The 19,921-nt window shown below is 43.7% G+C and overlaps 1 protein-coding gene across 1 annotated transcript in view; it reads left to right on the top strand.

Moving 5' to 3' along the window:
- Positions 1-2,216: 2,216 nt before the first annotated feature.
- Positions 2,217-19,921, top strand: part of SLC3A1 (solute carrier family 3 member 1) — a 47,647-nt gene continuing 29,942 nt past the window's right edge. The window contains exons 1-4 of the mRNA XM_003908584.4: positions 2,217-2,734; positions 7,164-7,343; positions 7,851-8,005; positions 12,804-12,929. Coding sequence (XP_003908633.1) covers positions 2,305-2,734; positions 7,164-7,343; positions 7,851-8,005; positions 12,804-12,929 — 891 coding nt within the window. The 5' untranslated portion in view covers positions 2,217-2,304. The remainder of the gene's footprint in view (positions 2,735-7,163; positions 7,344-7,850; positions 8,006-12,803; positions 12,930-19,921) is intronic.

A 19,921-nucleotide genomic window follows, 5' to 3' on the forward strand; every position in this document is an offset into this window, starting at 1 on the left:
AGTGAGAAAGAAGGGACTTCCAAGAGGAAAAGGTCAGCTGGTGGTGGACATGCCAGATTTGATAGTCCAGCTTGAGGAGGCCATGTCAGATTTAGGTAGGGCTCACAGGTTTTTTGGGTCAGGTGTGACATTTACATAGCACACATGGAAGGCTGGTGGCCCCACCCTAATCCTATTATGCAAATGAACTCTCCCCTCTGCTGAGGCCATCTTGTCTGCTCCTTACTGTACACGTGGCTGGCAGAGAAGGGGAGATGGAGCCGCCATTTTGAACATGTCTAGGCCCAGGTAGTTCTTTCCTGTGGCATCCACCTGTGCAAGCTCCCAGTTTGCTTGTCTATGTCTGCAGCTTGACTTTACTGGCTGCTCTTTGTTAGAAAATGATTTGGTGCCAGGTGCGGTGACCCACGCCTATAATCCCAGCACTTTGGGAGGCCGAGGCAGGTTGATCACCTGCGGTCAGGAGTTCCAGAGCAGTCTGGCCAACTTAGTGAAACCTGTCTCTACTAAAAATACAAAAAATTAGCTGGGCATGTTGGCGGGCACCTGTAATTCCAGCTACACAGCAGGCTGAGGCAGGAGAATTGGTTGAACCTGGGAGGCAGAGGTTGCGGGTGAGCTGAGATCAGGCCATTGCACTCCAGCCTGGGCAATAAGAGTGAAACTCCTTCTCAAAAAATAAAAAATATTCAGTGGGCATAATTAAAAATAATGAGAGGTATCACTGAGTGCATTCAATGAGCCAAGTATTGGGATTTACTCATTTTTAAATATAATTTGTCCAAGATTAAGTAGCTCCTTCCTCTATACCTCTATACTATATAGTGCTTCTAAGCCACTCCACAAAAGAAGCACTAAGATTAGGGCCCCAGATAACTATAATCATTTAAAAGAAAAAAAATCTCATTATCAGATCAAATGATTCATAGAGCTGTATGTGCTCCTGATGAAAGGGACATCTTAAATCATGACATTCAATTTTGTTGTTGTTGAGACAGAATCTTGCTCTGTCACCCAGGCTGGAGTACAGTGGCGTGATCTCAGATCACTGCAACCTCTGCCTCCTGTACTCAAGTGATTCTCCTACATCAGCCTGCCTCCTGAGTAACTGGGACTACATGGGTGCACCACCATGCTCAGCTAATTTTAAATGTTTTTTTTTTTTTTTTTTTTTTTGGTAGAGATGAGGTCTTACTATATTGTCCAGGCTGGTCTCCAACTCCTGGGCTCAAGCTATCTTCCCACTTCCTCTATTTAACCACGTATAAGAAAAATAATTTCCCCCCAAAGTCATTTTTCTTATGCCTGGCTAAATAGAGAAAGATTTAAGCTTTAAAAAAAAAGTTGTGGTAAAACATATATAACATTTCAGTGGCATTAAGTACATTTATACTGTTATGCAACCATCACCACCATCCATCTCCAGAGTACTTTTCATCATCCCAAACTGAAATTCTCTGCTCAATGAACAGTAACTCCCCATTATCCCCTTCCTCCAACCTCCAGTAACCCCCTTTCTATTTTCTGTTGCTATGAATCCGACTACTCTAGATACCTCATCTAGGTGAAATCATGCTTGTTCTTTTGTGTCTGGCTTATTTCACTTAGCATAATGTCCTCAAAGTTCATCTATGTTGCAGCATGTGTCAGAATTTCAGTCCTTTATTTATTTATTGGAGACAGAGTCTCACTCCCATCACCCAAGCTGGAGTGCAGTGGTGCTATCTCAGCTCACTGCAACCTCTGCCTCTTGGATTCAAGTGATTCTCCTGCCTCAGCCTCCCAAGTAGCTGGAATTACAGCAAGCGCCGCCATGCCCAGCCTTTTTTTTTTTTTTTTTTTTTGAGACCGAGTTTCACTCTTGTTGCCCAGGCTGGAGTGCAATGGCATGATCTCCACTCACCGCAACCTCCACCTCCCGGGTTCAAGCAATTCTCCTGCCTCAGCCTCCTGAGTAGCTGGGATTACAGGCATGCACCACCATGCCCGGCTGTTTTGTACCTTTAGTAGATCCGGGGTTTGGCCATGTTGGCCAGGCTAGTCTCCAGCTCCTGCCCTCGGGTGATCTGCCCGCCTCAGCCTCCCAAAGTGCTGGGATTACAGGCGTGAACCACCACGCCCGTCCTGAGATTTTTTTTTTTTTAAACCTCTGTACTTTTACCCTTTCTTCCTTGGCTGGACTTTGTCCAGCCAGGTTTATTTATAAACCACACAAAGTTCATTAACAAGACCAAGCATTCAGCAAGCCACTCTTCTACCTCCCTTACTGGAGTAAGGCACTCTGAAGGCATAAGTCAGTGAGACATGGCTGAAGATAAAAGCAAGAGAGACTCCATCGGGATGAATATGAAGGGATGCCAGACAAACAACGGGTTTGTCCATAATGAAGACATTCTGGAGCAGACCCCAGATACAGGTAGCTCAGAAGACAACCTGCAGCACAGCACCACGAGCATCCTTGGCTCCCAGGAGCCGGACTTCAAGGGCGTCCAGCCCTACGCGGGGATGCCCAAGGAGGTTCTGTTCCAGTTCTCTGGCCAGGCCCGCTACCGCATACCCCGGGAGATCCTCTTCTGGCTCGCCGTGGCTTCTGTCCTGGTGCTCATCGCGGCCACCGTAGCCATCATTGTCCTCTCTCCAAAGTGCCTAGACTGGTGGCAGGAGGGGCCCATGTACCAGATCTACCCGAGGTCTTTCAAGGACAGTAACAAGGATGGGAACGGAGATCTGAAAGGTACATGCCCAGAGATTGTTCAGGGTGGGTGCCAGGAAAGATGGGTTTATGGTTCTTTCGTTCCTCGGAACCAAATTATGCCTGGGTTGTTCAGTAAGCACATTCCATTATGAATGGTCATGCCAAGTTGCTCCTTGTTTATGATATTCTTAGAAAATCACTCAGCAGAACCCAGCAGTTCTTTTACTAGCCGAAAGGCTATTTGCTGAAGGCCTTTGAGCCAAATGAGTTGTTTAATTTATTGCCCACTAAGTACATATAGTTGTTCAGTCATCAATTCTGACTTATTACATAGAGCAGCCTTCCTTCTAAAATCTATGTCCTGTTTCTGGGAACTTTATAGTTGAATATGTCAGGGTGGCAGTTGGGAATTGCTTTCCCAGTATACGATGTGGCTAGTTTGGCTGTGTGGCTGGGAGTTTATTAGTGAATAGAGCATAAATAATATTTTTTTAAAAAATCAAGTTATATCTGTAAAAATATAGGCTGAGTCTTAAAATTTAAATTCTAAAAAAGGGAAGGAAAGGAGAAAAGGTGTAGCAGTATGCATTACTTGAATTAAGGATTGTTTAAAACCATGTCCATATTAGTATGAAACTGAAGTAAAGAATTAACCAGGGGTAGTGGTACATGACTGTAGTTGCAGCTACTTGGCAGGCTGAGGTGGGAGGATTGCTTGAGTCTAGGACCTTTCAGCCAGCCAGCTTAGGCAACATAGGGAGACCCTATCTCCAAAAAAAAAAAAAAAAGTGAAAAATTATTTTTTAAAAAAGCTAAGTTAATAATTTCTTGGTGGGGGTTATATGTAAAACATCCTTACAATACATTGCTCAAACCAGAACATACCTAAGGGTAAAATTATGCCAGATGGCAGGCATACACTGGGAACTTCTGAGCAAATTGGTTAGTATGGTCACTCTAGTTCAAGGCAACAATACGAAACAAATTAGGAAACTAACAAACTAATGTTTTACAATGATAATTGGTTTGAAGAAAACAAAACAGGATGATATGAATGTGGAAAGTAGAAATGGGCTTAATGTATCTTTAAAATGTTACAAATGAACTCTTGAAACCTGCAACTTTCCTTAATCACTAGTAGACAGGAGTTTCACTCTTGTTGCCCAGGCTGGAGTGCAATAGCATGATCTCAGCTCACTGCAACCTCCGTCTCCTGGGTTCAAGCAATACTCCTGGCTCAGCCTCCTGAGTAGCTGGGATTACAGGCATGCACCACCATGCCTGGCTAATTTTGTATTTTTAATAGAGACGAGGGTTCTCCATGTTGGTCAGGCTGGTCTCGAACTCCTGACCTCAGGTGATTTGCCTGCCTCAGCCTCCCAAAGTTCTGGAATTACAGGCGTGAGTCACCGCATCCGGCTGTATCATTCTCTTTTGAAAAATTGTCCTGCATTGTCACTCATTGAAGAAGAGTGTATCCATCCTTCACGGTGCAGCTCAAACCCATTGCCTTCATTACTCTTTCTTTAGCCTCCCTAATCAGACCATGGGCTCCCCACCCCAGACTCTTTGGCTTTGGATGTGTTTCTAGCATCCTTTAATCCTGCCTTGAGTGACTCCCTTTCCCCGACACATGACCTATTACCTGCTGCCTTTTGCACACAGCAAAAGCAATGTTCTGACTGAATAGACCTAAAGCCCTAAATCCAGAGATACGCTTACCACTTCCTGGCCCTGCCTTCCTAATAATCTCCTTCTAGATAGGTCCAACATTCCTATAAACACGGTGGTTTCTAATCAGCTCTGACGTTTGCCATTTCCAATACCTGTTCTTGGAGAAATGTTTTACTTCCTGCAATCCATAGGCATTTGTCTTTGAGGTTGAGAGGATTTCGTTGTTGTTATGATGAAGATCCCATTCCAGTTTTGAGTCTGGTTTTACTGATTGCCCTCTCTCCCCCTGAAGTGTGGGGTGGGATCCCTTGTTTACTTTCTCTCTCTAGCCACTTTGTTTTCATCCTCATGTTCCTTTGTGCCTCATCATAAGATATATTGTGTTGCTGTGCTGGCTTAGATCAAAACTCTTTTGTTGCCTGTTGAGTCCCAGCTACTCGGGAGACTGAGGCAGGAGAATGGCGTGAACCCGGGAGGCAGAGGTTGCAGTGAGCAGAGATTGCACCATTGCACTCCAGTCTGAGTGACAGAGCAAGACTCCGTTTCAAAAAAAAAAAAGCAGCCTGTTATAGGGGAAGAGCCCAGATCCTAGGTGTGGAATGACTGTGCTTTGGAATTAGTGACCTTCAGCCTGCTGTGTGGCCTTTGACAGTTTGATTCTAGGAAGCCACATCAGGATTATACAGAAAGTTACTGGAGATTGAATACTAGACTCAAGTTGCTGAATATGCATTTAGGACTCTGAACTAGAAGGAGAAAACACATTATCTGCTCATTATCCTACGAAGTTCCAAATACAAAGTTTCATTTCCACATGTCTTCTCAGCTAAGCCTAAAATTCTCTTCTGTATAAATTCCTGGCTTCCTATATAAGTGAATAAGGGAAACAGTCCAAATGTGGCAAGTTCAAAGGCAGTCTGAGAGTGGAAACAAAGACTCCTCAAATACTGGCACAGACTTACCTTCCGTGTTGCGGTTACACTCCTTCTCAGACCCCGGGCGCTGACAACATTTATCACCTTTTAAAATTAATTGATGTATTTACTTATTTATTTATATTTATTATTATTATTATTATTTGAGATGGAATCTCACTCTGTCACCCAGGCTGGAGTGCAGTGGCATAATCTCACCTCACTGCAACCTCTGCCTCCCACGTTCAAGCAATTCTCCTGCCTCAGCCTCCCAGGTAGCTAGGATTACAGGCATGCACCACCGTCCCCAGCTAATTTTTGTATTTTTTAGTTGGGATGGGGTTTCACCATGTTGGTCAGGCTGGTCTTGAACTCTTGACCTCAAGTGATCCACCTGTCTCAGCCTCCCTAAGTGTTGGAATTACAGGCATGAGCCACTGTGTCCAGGCTTCTCACCCTTTTTTAGACATGCCCTGTCTATGCTTGCTCCCTCCTTTCCTTTGCTATGCCTGGAAGCCCTTCACTCTGATCCCTCTTGCCCGCACCATCCTGGGCCTTGTCTGTCCTTACCCTCAGGGGTCATCAGCTTCCTCTGCCCCTGGGGGCCAGGGGCTAATGCCCTGATGCCCTTAAAGCACTTTCTGCAGCTCTTCCTTAGCTCTTCTCCAGTCTCGTCGTCATGCCACCCCTGCCTGCAGACACTTCCAAGACCAACACCGCCCAAAAGAAACACAATGGGAGTCACGTAAGAAATTGTAAATTCTGTAGTAGCCACATTAAAAAAAGGAAAAAAGAAGCAGGTGAAATTGATTTTAATATGTTCTGTTTAATCCAATGTATCATTTCAACACATAATCAGTATAAAAATATATACATATTTGTATTATTTTTTTTATTTGAAGACGAGGTTTTATCATGTTACCCAGACTGGTCTCGAATACCTGAGCTCAAGCAATCTGCCCACCATGGCCTCCCAAAGTGCTGGGATGACAGGCATGCGCCACCATGCCCAGCCCAGTATAAAAATATGAATGAGATTTTTACATTCTTTCTTTTTGTACAGGATCTTCAAAATCCAATACATGTTGTTCCCTTATAGCACATCTCAATTCCAACCAGCCACACTGCCCATGCTAAGTAGCCACATGTGGCACCTGGCTGTTAGAACAGCGCAGTGTAGACCACGTGACTGATGGGGCCATGTGTTACTCTGCTCTGTTCCTTGACACTTAGCCCAGCAGCTGGCATAGATTAGCTGCTCAAAAACCATGTGTAGAATAAATGAACAATACCATAGTCTTGGTTTTAAATATAAAATAATGAGTAAGTCACAGATTTTTGTTAATGCTATGTTAAATGTCATCGATTACTGCTAGGTAACAAATTTGATTTTCTTTTTCTTTTTTTTTCTTTTTGAGAAAGGGTCTTGCTCTGTCACCCAGGCTGGAGTGCAGCGACATGATCTTGGGTCCTTGTAGCCTCCGCCTCCTGGGTTCAAGCGATCCTCCTGCCTCAGCCTCCCAGGTAGCTGGGATCACAGGCGTGTGCCACCACGCCCAGCTAATTTTTGTATTTTTAGTAGAGACAGGGTTTTGCCATGTTGGCCAGGCTGGTCTTGAACTCCTGACCTTAGGTATCCTCTCTCCTTGGCCTCCCAAAGTGCTGGGATTATAGGTGTGAACCACAACACTCGGCCTAATTTGATGATGTTTTTTTTTGTAGAGCTAGATCTTCCTATTTGAATTATACTCAAATTCAACAAAATTCTATGTATTTTTGCCTTCATGTAAATATTTCCATCTTAGGCATATTTGTTATATTTTTTGTCCTTTAACTAAAACAAAGTAGGATTTGTTCATGACTTTGACTTTTTTCTTCAGGTATTCAAGATAAACTGGACTACATCACAGCTTTAAATGTAAAAACTGTTTGGATTACTTCATTTTATAAGTCGTCCCTTAAAGATTTCAGATATGGTGTTGAAGATTTCCGGCAAGTCGATTCCATTTTTGGAACGATGGAAGATTTTGAGAATCTGGTTGCAGCCATACATGATAAAGGTAAGTTGAATGGAAAGTGGGCAGGATGGGGGTGAGGGTTGAGAGAAGCACTTTTTCAAATGTTTACTTAAAGCATTTCTTCCCTTTAACTGTCGTGTACTATTTCTTTCCCTCCCTCCCTCCCCCTTCCTTCCTTCCTTCCTTCCTTCCTTCCTTCCTTCCTTCCTTCCTTCCTTCCTTCCTTCTCTTTCTCTTTCTTCCTTCCCTTCCCTTCCCTTTCCTTTTTTCCTTTCTCCTTTCCCTTTCCTTTTTCCTTCCCTATCTCCTTTCTGCCCCTCCCCTCTTTTTTTTTTTTTTCCAGACAGGGTCTTGCTCTGTCTGCCAGGCTGGAGTGCAGTGGTGCAATCATGGCTCACTTCAGCCTCCACCTCCTGGGCTCAAGCAATCCTCTCACCTTAGCCTCCCAATGTATTAGGGTTACAGGCGTGAGCCACTGCTGTGCCTGGCCTGTCATATGTTATTCTAATACAACTTTTCCTAGCATTTGAAATGTTTTTTACTCATTAGGTTTAAAATTAATCATTGATTTCATACCAAACCACACCAGTGATAAACATACTTGGTTTCAATTGAGTCGGACACGGACAGGAAAATATACTGATTATTATATCTGGCATGACTGTACCCATGAAAATGGCACAACTGTTCCACCCAACAACTGGGTAAGTATCAACCTGTCTGATTTACAAAGTGGTAAAAGGCAGATATGCAGTGATTGAACTGGTTTAGTAAAACCCTTTTGAGGAAAAAATTAATGAATATAGTTTATGGGAAGGGGGAAGTTTCTGAAAGAAATAGAAATAAGGCTTCCAGTTATTATTTACCCAGGCCTCCAATTATTATTTAGGTTTCTGATTTCATCATAGAGGTGATGTGTTCTAGCAAATTCAAACCTATATTCTCTCCTTCCACCCTTCCTTCACTTCCTACCTCATCCAACTTCGATTCCATGTCCCATTAGTTCGATAACCATGTTTCTACTATCCATACCCCTTTGCTTATTTATTTATTTTTTCTTGAGATGGAGTTTTGCTCTTGTCCCCCAGGCTGGAGTGCAATGGCACGATCTCAGCTCACTGCAACCTCCGCCCCCTGGGTTTAAGCAATTCTCCTGCCTCAGCCTCACTAGTAGCTATGATTACAGGTGCATGTCACCATACTTGGCTAATTTTTGTATTTTTAGTAGAGGTGGGGTTTCACCATGTTGGCCAGTCTGGTCTTGAACTCCTGACCTTAGGTGATCCACCCACCTCAGCCTCCCAAAGTGCTGGGATTACAGGTGTGAGCCACTGCGCCCCGCCCCCTTTGCCTTTCTGACTTTTTGTCTCCTCTGACAAAACCCTAGCCATGAATGAACCCAATTATCTACTTTCTTTTTGCCTAAACCCTGGTAGTTGAGTCTCTGGAGACATCACACTTTCATTGTCCCCATCTGAACTGAGCCATCCAATCTTCTTGGGAATTTTGCTAATTCCAACTGATCAACTTTCCTTCCCTCCCTCTTTTCAAACATCGTATCTGCCTCTGCCCCAATCACTCTCGGCAGCAAACTCGACTTCGCAGAGAAAACAGAGGCCATCAAGCCTGCCTGCCCTATTCCCAACCTCTTCCTACTCACTCGTTTTACAACAGAGGCCAGATCCCTCCTTTCTGGGGTGACCAGATTTAGCAAATACAAATTCAGAATGCCCAGTTAAATCTGAATTTTGGATAAGCAGTGCATAAATAGGTTTTTAGTGTGGACCGTACCTTCTTTTTTATTTTTGTTTTTCAGAGACAGGGTCTTGCTCTGTCTCCCAGGCTGGAGTGCAGTGGCTTGATCATGGCTCACTGCAGTCTTTGCCTCCTGGGCTTCAGCAGTCCTCCCAGCTCTGCCTCCCAAGTAGCTGGGACCACAGGTGTGTGCCACCATGCCCAGCTAGTATTTTATTTTTTTGTAAAGAGAGGGCTTCACTATGTTGTCCAGGCTGGTCTTGAACTGTTGGGCTCAAGTGATCCTCCTGCTTCGGTCTCCCAAACGGCCAGGATTACAGGTGTAAGCCACTGTGCCTGGCCGCATGAGTCATGCTTATACTCAACAATATGTGTTATTGATCTGAATTCAGATGTGACTGGGCATCCTGCACTTCATCTGGCAGCTCTGCTTCTGTCCCAGGCCAGAGCTTCCCCTTGCTCGGGTTTGTGTTCTCTCCTGCCTTTATTCTGGATCATCCCTTCCTCCTTTAGTCCTCCTTCTCTCTTCTGGACCTTCTCCATAAATATTTAAACATCAACTTTTAGGTGACCCAAGGACACTCAGAATTGACACATTTCCAGGCCGACTTTGTGATGTGTGATCTTCTCCCTACCTTTCGTCTCCAGGTTCAGTGAACGGTACCACCATGCAGCCCGAGGAACAGGCTGTCAGCAAGCCCTGGCAGTTTCACCTCTTTAATCTTTTCCTCCAGTTCACTGACTTGTTGAAATTGCAATGACATTAGCAAACATTTACAAAATACTTACTCTGTGCCAGGCTCTGTGCTAAGTGTTTTATATTCATTAATTTAGTTAATCCACTCTATAATCCTATGAGTCAGGTGTAATTCCTGTTTTGCAGATAGGCAGACTGAGGTTATTCAGCTAATAAATGACAGGGCTAAGGATGGGATCTAGTCATTCCAGCTCCACAGTCTGCTTTTAAAAATTGCTGCTATGCTCAAACCATATCACTTCTTGCTTATAGAATGGTCACAGCTGCCTTTTTTGTATCTAGTTTTTCCATTGCTTTGTTAGTTGTTCACTATAGTCAGGGTTGCATTTTCTAATGTAATAGTTAATATGTTCAAAAATACGTATATGTATATGATGGATAAAAACCTTGTAGTATAAAGACTTCGACTCTAAAAAAATTATTTTTTAGTTTCTTCTATTTTGAACTTCATGAAAAGTATCAAGCTAGGTATAGTCTTCTGTAACTAACTTTTTCACAATTTATTCATGTAGCTTCAGGTAGCTCATATATTTTCATTGTTGTATATTTCACTGTGTGAACAATCCATGGTTTACTTACCCACTCTTCCGTTGATGGGAAGTTGGGCTACTTCCGGTTTTTTTTTGGGTTTTTTTTTTTAATGAACGATGTTACTATAAACACTCCCATTAATCTATCTTGGGGTACATGTGCAAGGTCTTCTTTTTTCTTTTTTTGAGATGGAGTCTTGCTCTGTCACCCAGGCTGGAGTGCAGTGGCGTGATCTTGGCTCACTGCAACCTCTGCCTCCCCAGTTCAAGCGATTCTCCTGCCTCAGCCTCCCAAGTATCTGGGACTACAGGCACCCTTCACCACGCCCGCCTAATTTTTGTATCTTTAGTAGAGATAGGGTTTCGCCATATTGTCCAGGCAGGTCTTGAACTCCTGACCTTGTGATCTGCCCACCTCGGCCTCCCAAAGTGCTAGGATTACAGGCGTGAGCCACCGCGCCCAACCAAAGGCTTCTTTAAGGTAAATAACTAGGAGTAAAATTGCTGTGCAGGATGTTGCATGCTCAGCTCTACAGGATAGTGTCAAATTAATTATCAAAATGGTTGAAGCCAATTTATATCCCCCACAGAAGTATTAAAAAAATACATGTTCTCATTAATTCCTGGTATTGCCCAACTTTGTAATATTTATTTAAAAATTATTATTGGCCGGGCGCGGTGGCTCAAGCCTGTAATCCCAGCACTTTGGGAGGCCGAGACGGGCGGATCATGAGGTCAGGAGATCGAGACTATCCTGGCTAACACGGTGAAACCCCATCTCTACTAAAAAATACAAAAAACTAGCCAGGCGAAGTGGCGGGCGCCTGTGGTCCCAGCATCTCGGGAGGCTGAGGCAGGAGAATGGCGTAAACCCGGGAGGCGGAGCTTGCAGTGAGCTGAGATCCGGCCACTGCACTCCAGCCTGGGCGACAGAGCCAGACTCAGTCTCAAAAAAAAAAAAAAAAAAAAAAAAAAAAAAAAAAAAAAAAAAATTATTATTATCATTATTTTGTGTCAGGGTCTCACTCTGTTGCCCAGGCTGGAGCGTAGTGGCTCAATCATAGCTTATGGCAGCCTCGAGCTCCCGGGCTCAAGCATTCCTCACTGCCGCAGCCTCCTTAGTAGCTGGACCACAGGCACGCACCATCATGCCTGGCTGAGTTTTTTTATTTTTTTGTAAATATGGGGTCTCACTATGTTGCCCAAGCTGGTCTTGAACTTCTGGCCTCAAGCAGTCCTCCCGCTTCAGCCTCTCAAAATGCTGTGATTACTGGCATGAGCTACCATGCCCAGCCCCGACTTAAAACAATATGGCATTGAGATCTTAATTTTATATTTATTTAATTACTAATGATGATGTGTCTAATTCTTAATACAGTAATTATCTAATTCCTAATGATGTTGAACATCTTTTCCTACATTTATTCACTTGGGTGTCTATTTCTGCGAAGCACCTGTTTATGGTTTCTTTCCCCTACTTTCTTTTGGATTATTTATCCCTTTGAAATTGCTTTCTTCAGTTCTTTTTGTATTCTGGATACTGATCTTTTATTGATCATGTACACTAAAAATCTCTTGCCCTGGTTGTGTCCAGGCGGGCTGTGTGTTGAATTGGAAGGGGCGCATGTCCTTGAAAGGCAGCAGCTGCTACTCAGCATCTGCCTGTTGTTGCCATGGACATGTGGACCCAGCATAACTACGTCTTCCAACTCAAAAAGATTTATGTGAAACCTCTCAGTTTTTAAATGTTTTCCAGATGTTTTCTTTAACATGCAATGGACAAAAGGCCTAGGACAGAGCCCCATGAAGCTCTCACATTCAAGGGCGCACCTCGTTGACTTAAGGAGTGGTCAGAGATGTGGGAGGGCAGCTGGGAGAGTCACGCCTTAGGGCCATACATGTGAGCATTTCCAGACAGAGGAGACCAGTGACAGAGTCAACTATTGCTGAGTACCAACACTTGAAGTTGCTTTTTATTCTTGGAGACTGGTAGAGATTTTAAGTGAAGGATTCTAATACTTTTCTGGGGATACAATTTAAATATTCAGTCTATCTGGACTCAAGCTCCAAGACGAGTGGAACGTGTCTTTCTTCCAAATTGACTAGCATTTGCTTCTCTTCACAAACAAGAGTTCAGACCCTGTACAGAAGATTCAAGAAAATACATTATTAATGTCTGTTCCTTAAGTTGACCTTGTCTTGGATTTGAGAGCGCTGGTTTGCTGTTGCAGTTGTTACAAACAGCCTCTACTATAAAAATACATTGCAACTCTGTTTGTTCGGCATTAGGCCAACGGGGTGGGGAGTATTTGGAGGGGTTACTTTAACCTGCTACTGTCCATAGAGGAAAACTCTCAGGATTTACATACTCTGCCTGCAAAGGATCAGGGAGGACAGTGATCTTTATTTGCTGGCAATACCATTACGTGTAACTGATGTGCTGTTTTCTTTGTTTGCCAGTTAAGTGTATATGGAAACTCCAGTTGGCACTTTGATGAAGTGCGAAACCAGTGTTATTTTCACCAGTTTATGAAAGAGCAACCTGATTTAAATTTCCGCAATCCTGATGTTCAAGAAGAAATAAAAGTGAGTATAGATACCCACACAGACTTCTCCATTAATGGAAGTTTAGGTAGTTATTAAAACACTTTATATTGCACAGTAATTGTGTAGGCAAATCAAGCCTTTAGTTATTTGAAATACTCTATAGTTATTTGAAACACTTTATATTCCACAAAAATTGTGTAGGCAAAAATCAAGCCTTAATTAAATCCAGGATTCAGCTGTCTGGTGCAAATGTAGACTCTCAGACGTGTTTGTGGCTCCTTCCTTCATCTAACCCAGAGAGAGTACCCTAAATGGAAGGAGTCAGAAACACCTGCCACCCGAGCTCCAAGTTGCCCCGCCACCTGTGACAGTAAGCTGTGCGGTGTCTGTGACAGTGAGCTGTGCAGTGCCTGTGACAGTGAGCTGGTGCAGGGAGGTGGGTCATTTGGGGTCTGGCTCCTGCATCTGCAATGGGCCTCTTGATGAGTTATTTGACTTTCATGTCTTAGCTGTCTCATCTATGAAACACAGTTGGTGGCAGTATTTGTTTCATAGGGCTCTTTGGAAGAATAGATGGGATAACCCATGCACAACACTTCTGTACTCATTCAGTAAATATTAACATATTGCCTTCTCCATGCCAGGCCCTGTCCTAAGCACTAGGAATGCAGCAGTGAATAAAAGAAGCCTTACCCTCAAGGAGTCTCCAATGTACTGAGGGGAAACAGGCAATTAGCCACATATATATATATATGTAAATGTCAGGTGGTGGTGAATGCCAAGGGGAAGGGGCATCGGAGTGCCAGGTAAAAGTGGCTCTTCTGTATAAGGTGTGTAGGAGACACCTTCTTATGATGAGATGCTGTTTGGACAAAAACTTGAAGTGGGAAGGGAACCACGAGACTATCTGGGGGAAGAGAATTTCAGGCAGAAAGAACCAATGCAAAGGTCCCGAGGTGAGAGTGTAGTTCGTGTGTTTCAGGGATGGCATGGAAACCAGAGTGTAGGGTTGCCAAATTTAGCAAATAAAAATACAGGATATCCAGTTAAATTTTAAATGAATGATGCAACATTTGAGACATACTGCTACCAAAAAATTATTCATTGATTACCTGAAATTGAAATGTAATTGAGTGTCTTGTATTTTATCTGGCAACCCTACCAGTATCCTGGAGTGAAATGGGTTAGGGCGCTGAAGTAAGCAGTGGGGGCTGATCAGTTCTCACAATACAATTCACAAAACGTAACAGCTATGTTCTTGTTCTTGTTCTTGATGCTCCTATGGCTACAGTGGCCAGAAACTTAGGTGAGTAGGGGAGTCCTCTGAGCCAAGTAGGCGGGGAGGAGACCTGAACAGAACAGGGAGCAGTGGGTGCCTTTCCACAGCTCGCCACATCAGCCAGATAGAGTGGATGTAAGCTGTCATGTTGGAGTCACTAGGGGCACCTAGAACCCTTGGTTTAGTTTAGTTTTATTTTGAAATAACAGTTTAATTGAGATATAATTCAAATACCATAACATTCACCCCTTTTGAGTGTGTAATTTAGTGGTTTTAGTATATTCACAGAGTTGTGCAACCATCACTACCAATTTCATCACCTTTTTTTTTTTTTTTTTTTTTTTTGAGACAGTCTCACTCTGTCACCCAGGCTGGAGTATAGTGGCACAATCTTGGCTCACTGCAACTTGTGCCTGCTAGGTTCAAGCGATTCTCCTGCCTCAGCCTCCCGAGTAGCTGGGACTACAGGCATGTACCACCATGACCAGCTAATTTTTGTATTTTTGTAGAGACAGGGTTTTGCCATGTTGGCCAGGCTGGCCTCAAACTCCTGGCCTCAGATGATCCACCCGTCTCTGCTTCCCAAAGTGCTGGGATTACAGGTATGAGCCACTGTGCCCGGCCTAATTTCAGAACACTATTATCTTCTCAAAAAGAAACCCCATATCCATCAGCAGTCACTCCTTATGGCCTCCTCCCTTTCTTCCCCCACCCCCTGGAAACCACAAATCTACTTTCTGTCTTTTTACCCACCTAAGCCTCAGTTAGATAGGTTTTGCCTATTCTGGACACTTTATACAACGGAATCATGCTGTATCTGTGCATCCCTGGTAGGTATCTATATCTATGTTTATTTGAGAAACTGCCAAGTTGTTTTTCAAAGCAGCTGCACCATTTTACATTTCCACTAACCACGCGTACAGGCTCTAATTTCTCCACATTCTCACCAACACTTGTGACTGCATGCGTTTTTTATTACAGTCACCCTGGTGGGTATGAAGCGGCATCTCACTGGTTGTATTTGCCAAATGCCTAAAGACGTTGATCATCTTTTCATGTGCTTGTTGTTCATTTGTATATCTGCATTGTAGTATTGTCTTTTCAAATCCTTTGCCCATTATTATTTTATTTTATTTTAGATAGAGTTTCGCTCTGTCACCCAGGCTGCAGTGCAATGGTGCAGTCTTGGCTCACTGCAACCCTAGTCTCCCAGGCTCAAGTGATTCTTGCACCTCAGCTTCCTGAGTACCTGGGACTATAGGCACGTGCCACCATGCCCAGTTAATTTTTGTATTTTTTGTAGAGATGGAGTTTCTCTATGTTGGCCAGGCTGGTCTCGAACTCCCGGTATGGAGCAATCCTCCCTCCTTGACCTCCCACAGTGCTGGGATTACAGGTGTGAGCCACCGCACCTGGCCCTTTGCCCATTGTTAAATAGGGTTGTCTTTTTATTATTGGGTTGTAAAAGTTCTTTACATATTTCTTTTTTTTTTTTTTTTTTGAGACAGGGTCTCACTCTGTTACCCAGGCTGGAGTGCAGTGGTGTGATCTCGGCTCACTGCAACCTCCACCTCCTGGGTTCAAGTAACTCTCTTGCCTCAGCCACCCAAGTAGCTGAGATTACAGGTGCATATCACCATACCTGGTTAATTTTTGTATTTTTAGTAGAGACGGGGTTTCACCGTGTTGGCCAGGCTGGTCTTGAACTTGTGGTCTCAAGCAGTCCTCCTGCCTCAGCTTCCCAAAGTGCTGGGATTATAGGCATGAGCCACTGCACCTGGCCTCTTTATGTATTCTTGATACATGATTTACAAATAATTTTTCCCATTCTGTTGGTTGTCTTTTTACTTTCTTGATGGTGCTTTTTGAAGCACAAGAGTTTTTAATTTTGATGATGTCCTATTTATTTATTTGTTTTTTGAGACAGAGTTATGCTCTTGTTACCCAGGCTGGAGTGCAGTGGTGCAATCTCGGCTCTCTGCAACCTCTGCCTCCTGGGTTAAAGCGATTCTCCTGCTTCAGCCTCCTGAGTAGCTGGCATTATAGGCATGTGCCAACACGCCCAGCTAATTTTTTGTGTTTTTAGTAGAGACAGGGGTTTTATCATGTTGACCTCAGGTGATCTACCCGCCTTGGCCTCCCAAAGTGCAGGGATGACAGGCATAAGCCACCACGCCTGGCCCAATTTATTTATTTTTTCTTTTGTTGCTTGTGCCTTTAGTGTCGTATCTAATAACCGTTGCTTAATCCAAGATCATGCAGATTTACTCCTATGTTTTCTTCTCAGTTTCGTAGCTTTAGCTCTTACATTTTAGGTTGTCTATGATCCATTTTTTAATTAATTTTTATGTAGGGTGTGAAGGTAAGGAGTCCAACTTCTTTTTTTTTTTTTTTTTTTTGCGTGTGGCTATTCAGTTATTCCAGCAATATATGTTTAAAAATACTATTCTTTCCCTACTGAATTGTCTGGCAACTTTTGTTGAAAATAAATTGACCATAAATGCATGAGTTTATTTCTGGACTCTCAATTCTGTTCTATTCATCTATCTGTCTGTCCTTATGTCAGTACCACACACTGTCTGAATTACTAGCGCTTTGTACTAAGTTTTGAAATCTCGAAGTGTGAGTCCTACAACTTTGTTCTTTTTCCATATTGTTTGACTATTCCAAGTCCTTTGGATTTCCATACAAATTTTTGAGTCAGCTTGACAATTTTTGCAAATAAGGCTGCTGGGGTTTTGATAGGGATCACATTGAATATAGCCATCTTAGATTAAGCCTTCCAATCCATGAATGTGAGATGTCTTTCCATTTATTTACATGTTCTTTTATTTCTTTCAACAATGTTTTGTAGTTCTCAGAGTACATGTCTTGTACTTCTTTTGTTAAATGTATTTCTACAGACTACTTAGTTTTAAGCCTTTTTTTTTTTTAAACTATATATGTTTGGTGATTCCAGAATTTGTATGAATTGTTTTGGAATCTGTTCCAGAAGTATGCACCATGAGTGAGGGCACCTTGTCTCCATGGGGTTGTGGGGTGTAAACATGGTCAGCAGACTAACTAGGGGTTAGTTTTAAACTTCTCTGGTAGCCTGTGGACTCTCCTCTTCTTCATCACCCAAACTCCTTTGCATACCCCCCACGCCTCACGCTCTCCCCACACATTCTATGTGCTAAGTGCTGTACCTGGACAGATTAATGCTCAGAATAAGCCTAATTTACAAGGTTTTGTGATCATTTTACAGAGGAGAAAATTGAGGCTTAGATAGGTAAAGTCACCATCCTTGGGAGTCATGGTGCAGGATTGAAATCCAGACACTGGGACTTGAGTTCATGCTCTTAACCACAATCCTACACCTGCTTTGTATGTGTAGGCAATGTATGTGTTTCCTTCTCCATGCTTCGCTTTTTCTGCACAGTTTTTTCAAGGAGGTTTTCAGTTATAAATTGATAAATGTGAGTGTAAACCAGCTGTTTTACAGTTGGTTTATCAGGCAGTGGATTTTTCCAGTCTCCTTGTGGCAACAGTGATGAATTGTCTGGGGATGTTTAGACAAGTGTGATAAATTCTGCCAAAATGTGCCAGCCAATACATTAATTATTTTTTTGACTAACCCAGCTGTGCTCTTCCAGATACCCAAGACTTGGAGTGTGTGGATAGGATCCTTATTTACTGGTCCTCTGGCTGAAATCCCTCATGTGATGAATCATTACTGCCTCCGGTTGAGAGATTAGACTTTATTTGCAAGACTGGTTTAGAAGATTTACTGTTAGAAGTAAATAAGAAATGCTGAGAAACTGAGAGGAAAGCCTCTTTGCTCCCGGAAAGGGACCTTTGGCATGAAGGAGACTTCTGTCACCCTCCTCCCCACCTTACCCCCAGCAGCGCTTGTTTCTGCAGTAGAGTTAAGCAGGTTAATAATTTGCAGCTTAGAGGGTTTGTGTGGAGGAGGCATTCGGAATGACTTACCTGCATACCAACTTGTACTTCTGGAGCCTGAGCCCACTTCCTCCCCGCTCCTATCAGATTTTGCTTTATCTGCACAGTGGGAGGCTGGCATGTGGGGAAATTACAGTGGAGAGCACCCTCTGCTCTCCGTCTCTTTCTCCTCCCCTTTGCACTGGCCATCAGGGGACTTGGCTCTGCTCTGAACCTCTTAGGGCTTGAGTGCTTTACCTGAAGAAGTCAGAAAACCTTCTCTGAGGTATCAGGGCTGTATATTTGTATACTATTTTATACTTTTCCAATCACTTTGGTTTTTACTGGTCCTCCACATTTCTTATTTGACAAATGAGGAAACTGAGGCACAGAGAGGTGAAGTAACCCAGCAGGTTAGCAGCATGGCAAGGAAGAGACTCCAGATGGCCTGGCCTCATGTCTGGGGTTTGGAGTGATCCTAGACCTGCTATATGGGAATGCTGAGCCCCAGGGTAGGGACTGCTAGGGAGACCCAGCTGAAGAAGGAACCCAGAGCATAGGTGTAGGCTCTGTTCTTTCCCTACTAAGCATGATACTGCTGGAGGCAGCAGCTCAATTCAAAACACAATTCACTCACTACCTGCTTGATTATCTAGCTCTATGCTTGATAATAATACTTGTGCCATTTATTGCACCTCCTCTATGCCAGGCACATTATTATAATAATTCACTCATTTAACAATAGGTATTGTGTGTCTTGACCACGTGCTAAGGGTGTAGGGGCTGGTAAGATAGATACCTCTTGTGGCCATCCTGGGGCTTATATTCTGGACTGGGAGGTGGACAATTAAACAGGCAATTACAATAAAATGTGCCAAGCGGTCATGACAGTAGGAGGTAGGCATACACAGGGCAAGCGTCTGACCTGGACACATTTTGCAGAGGAGGTGAAATACCTGAGGAACAGGCATGAGCCAAGTGAAGAGGCATGGGTGGGAGTGTTTCCAGCAGAGGAAAGCATGGATTATAACACATTAGAGGTGCTGGGAGTTGTCCAATATCACTGGGATGTGATATATAGAGCAGGGAGTGACCCGATGAGACTAGAGAGGTCACCAGGGTCCAGGTCAGGAGCACCACTGAATGCCCTGGTAAGGATATGGGTTTAAAAGGTCTCAGGTATGAACATGTTTTTGTTGTTGTTGTTTTTTCATTTTGAGAAATCAGTCTGGTTTTGGAGAAGGGGTTTGAGTAGGGCAGGTTTTGAGGCTTTGGGGCCAGGGAGGAGGATGGTGCAGTAATCGGGAAAGAAACTCTGGTGGCTTTAGGCCAGTGATGGAGGCATAGAGGTCCTGAGAAATCATCAGAACTCTGAGAGGAGTCCCGTGTGAATCCCAGGTTTCAGATTTGAGTATGGGGTGGGTGACAGGACCATTTTCTGGGACAAGAGACACAGGAAGAGAGAGGGAAGTATCTTCGGTATGGAGAGTTGGAGCTGCCTGTGAGACATCCAAGTGTTCAGTGGACGGTGAGATATAAGGACATGGGGCTGGGCACGGTGGCTCACACCTGCAATCCCAGCACTTTGGGAGGCTGAGGTGGGTGGACCACGTGGTCAGGAGTTCAAGACCAACCTGGCCAACATGGTGAAACCCCATCTCTACTAAAAATACAAAAATTAGTTGGGCATGGTGGTGGGCTCCTGTAATCCCAGCTACTCGGGAGGCTGAGGCAGGAGAATCGCTTGAACCCATGAGGCAGAGGTTGCAGTGAGCCGAGATCATGCCACTGCACTCCAGCCTGGGCGACAGAGCAAGACATTGTCTTGGGG

Source organism: Papio anubis, chromosome 14, assembly GCF_008728515.1.
Source record: "Papio anubis isolate 15944 chromosome 14, Panubis1.0, whole genome shotgun sequence".
Lineage (NCBI taxonomy): Eukaryota > Metazoa > Chordata > Mammalia > Primates > Cercopithecidae > Papio > Papio anubis.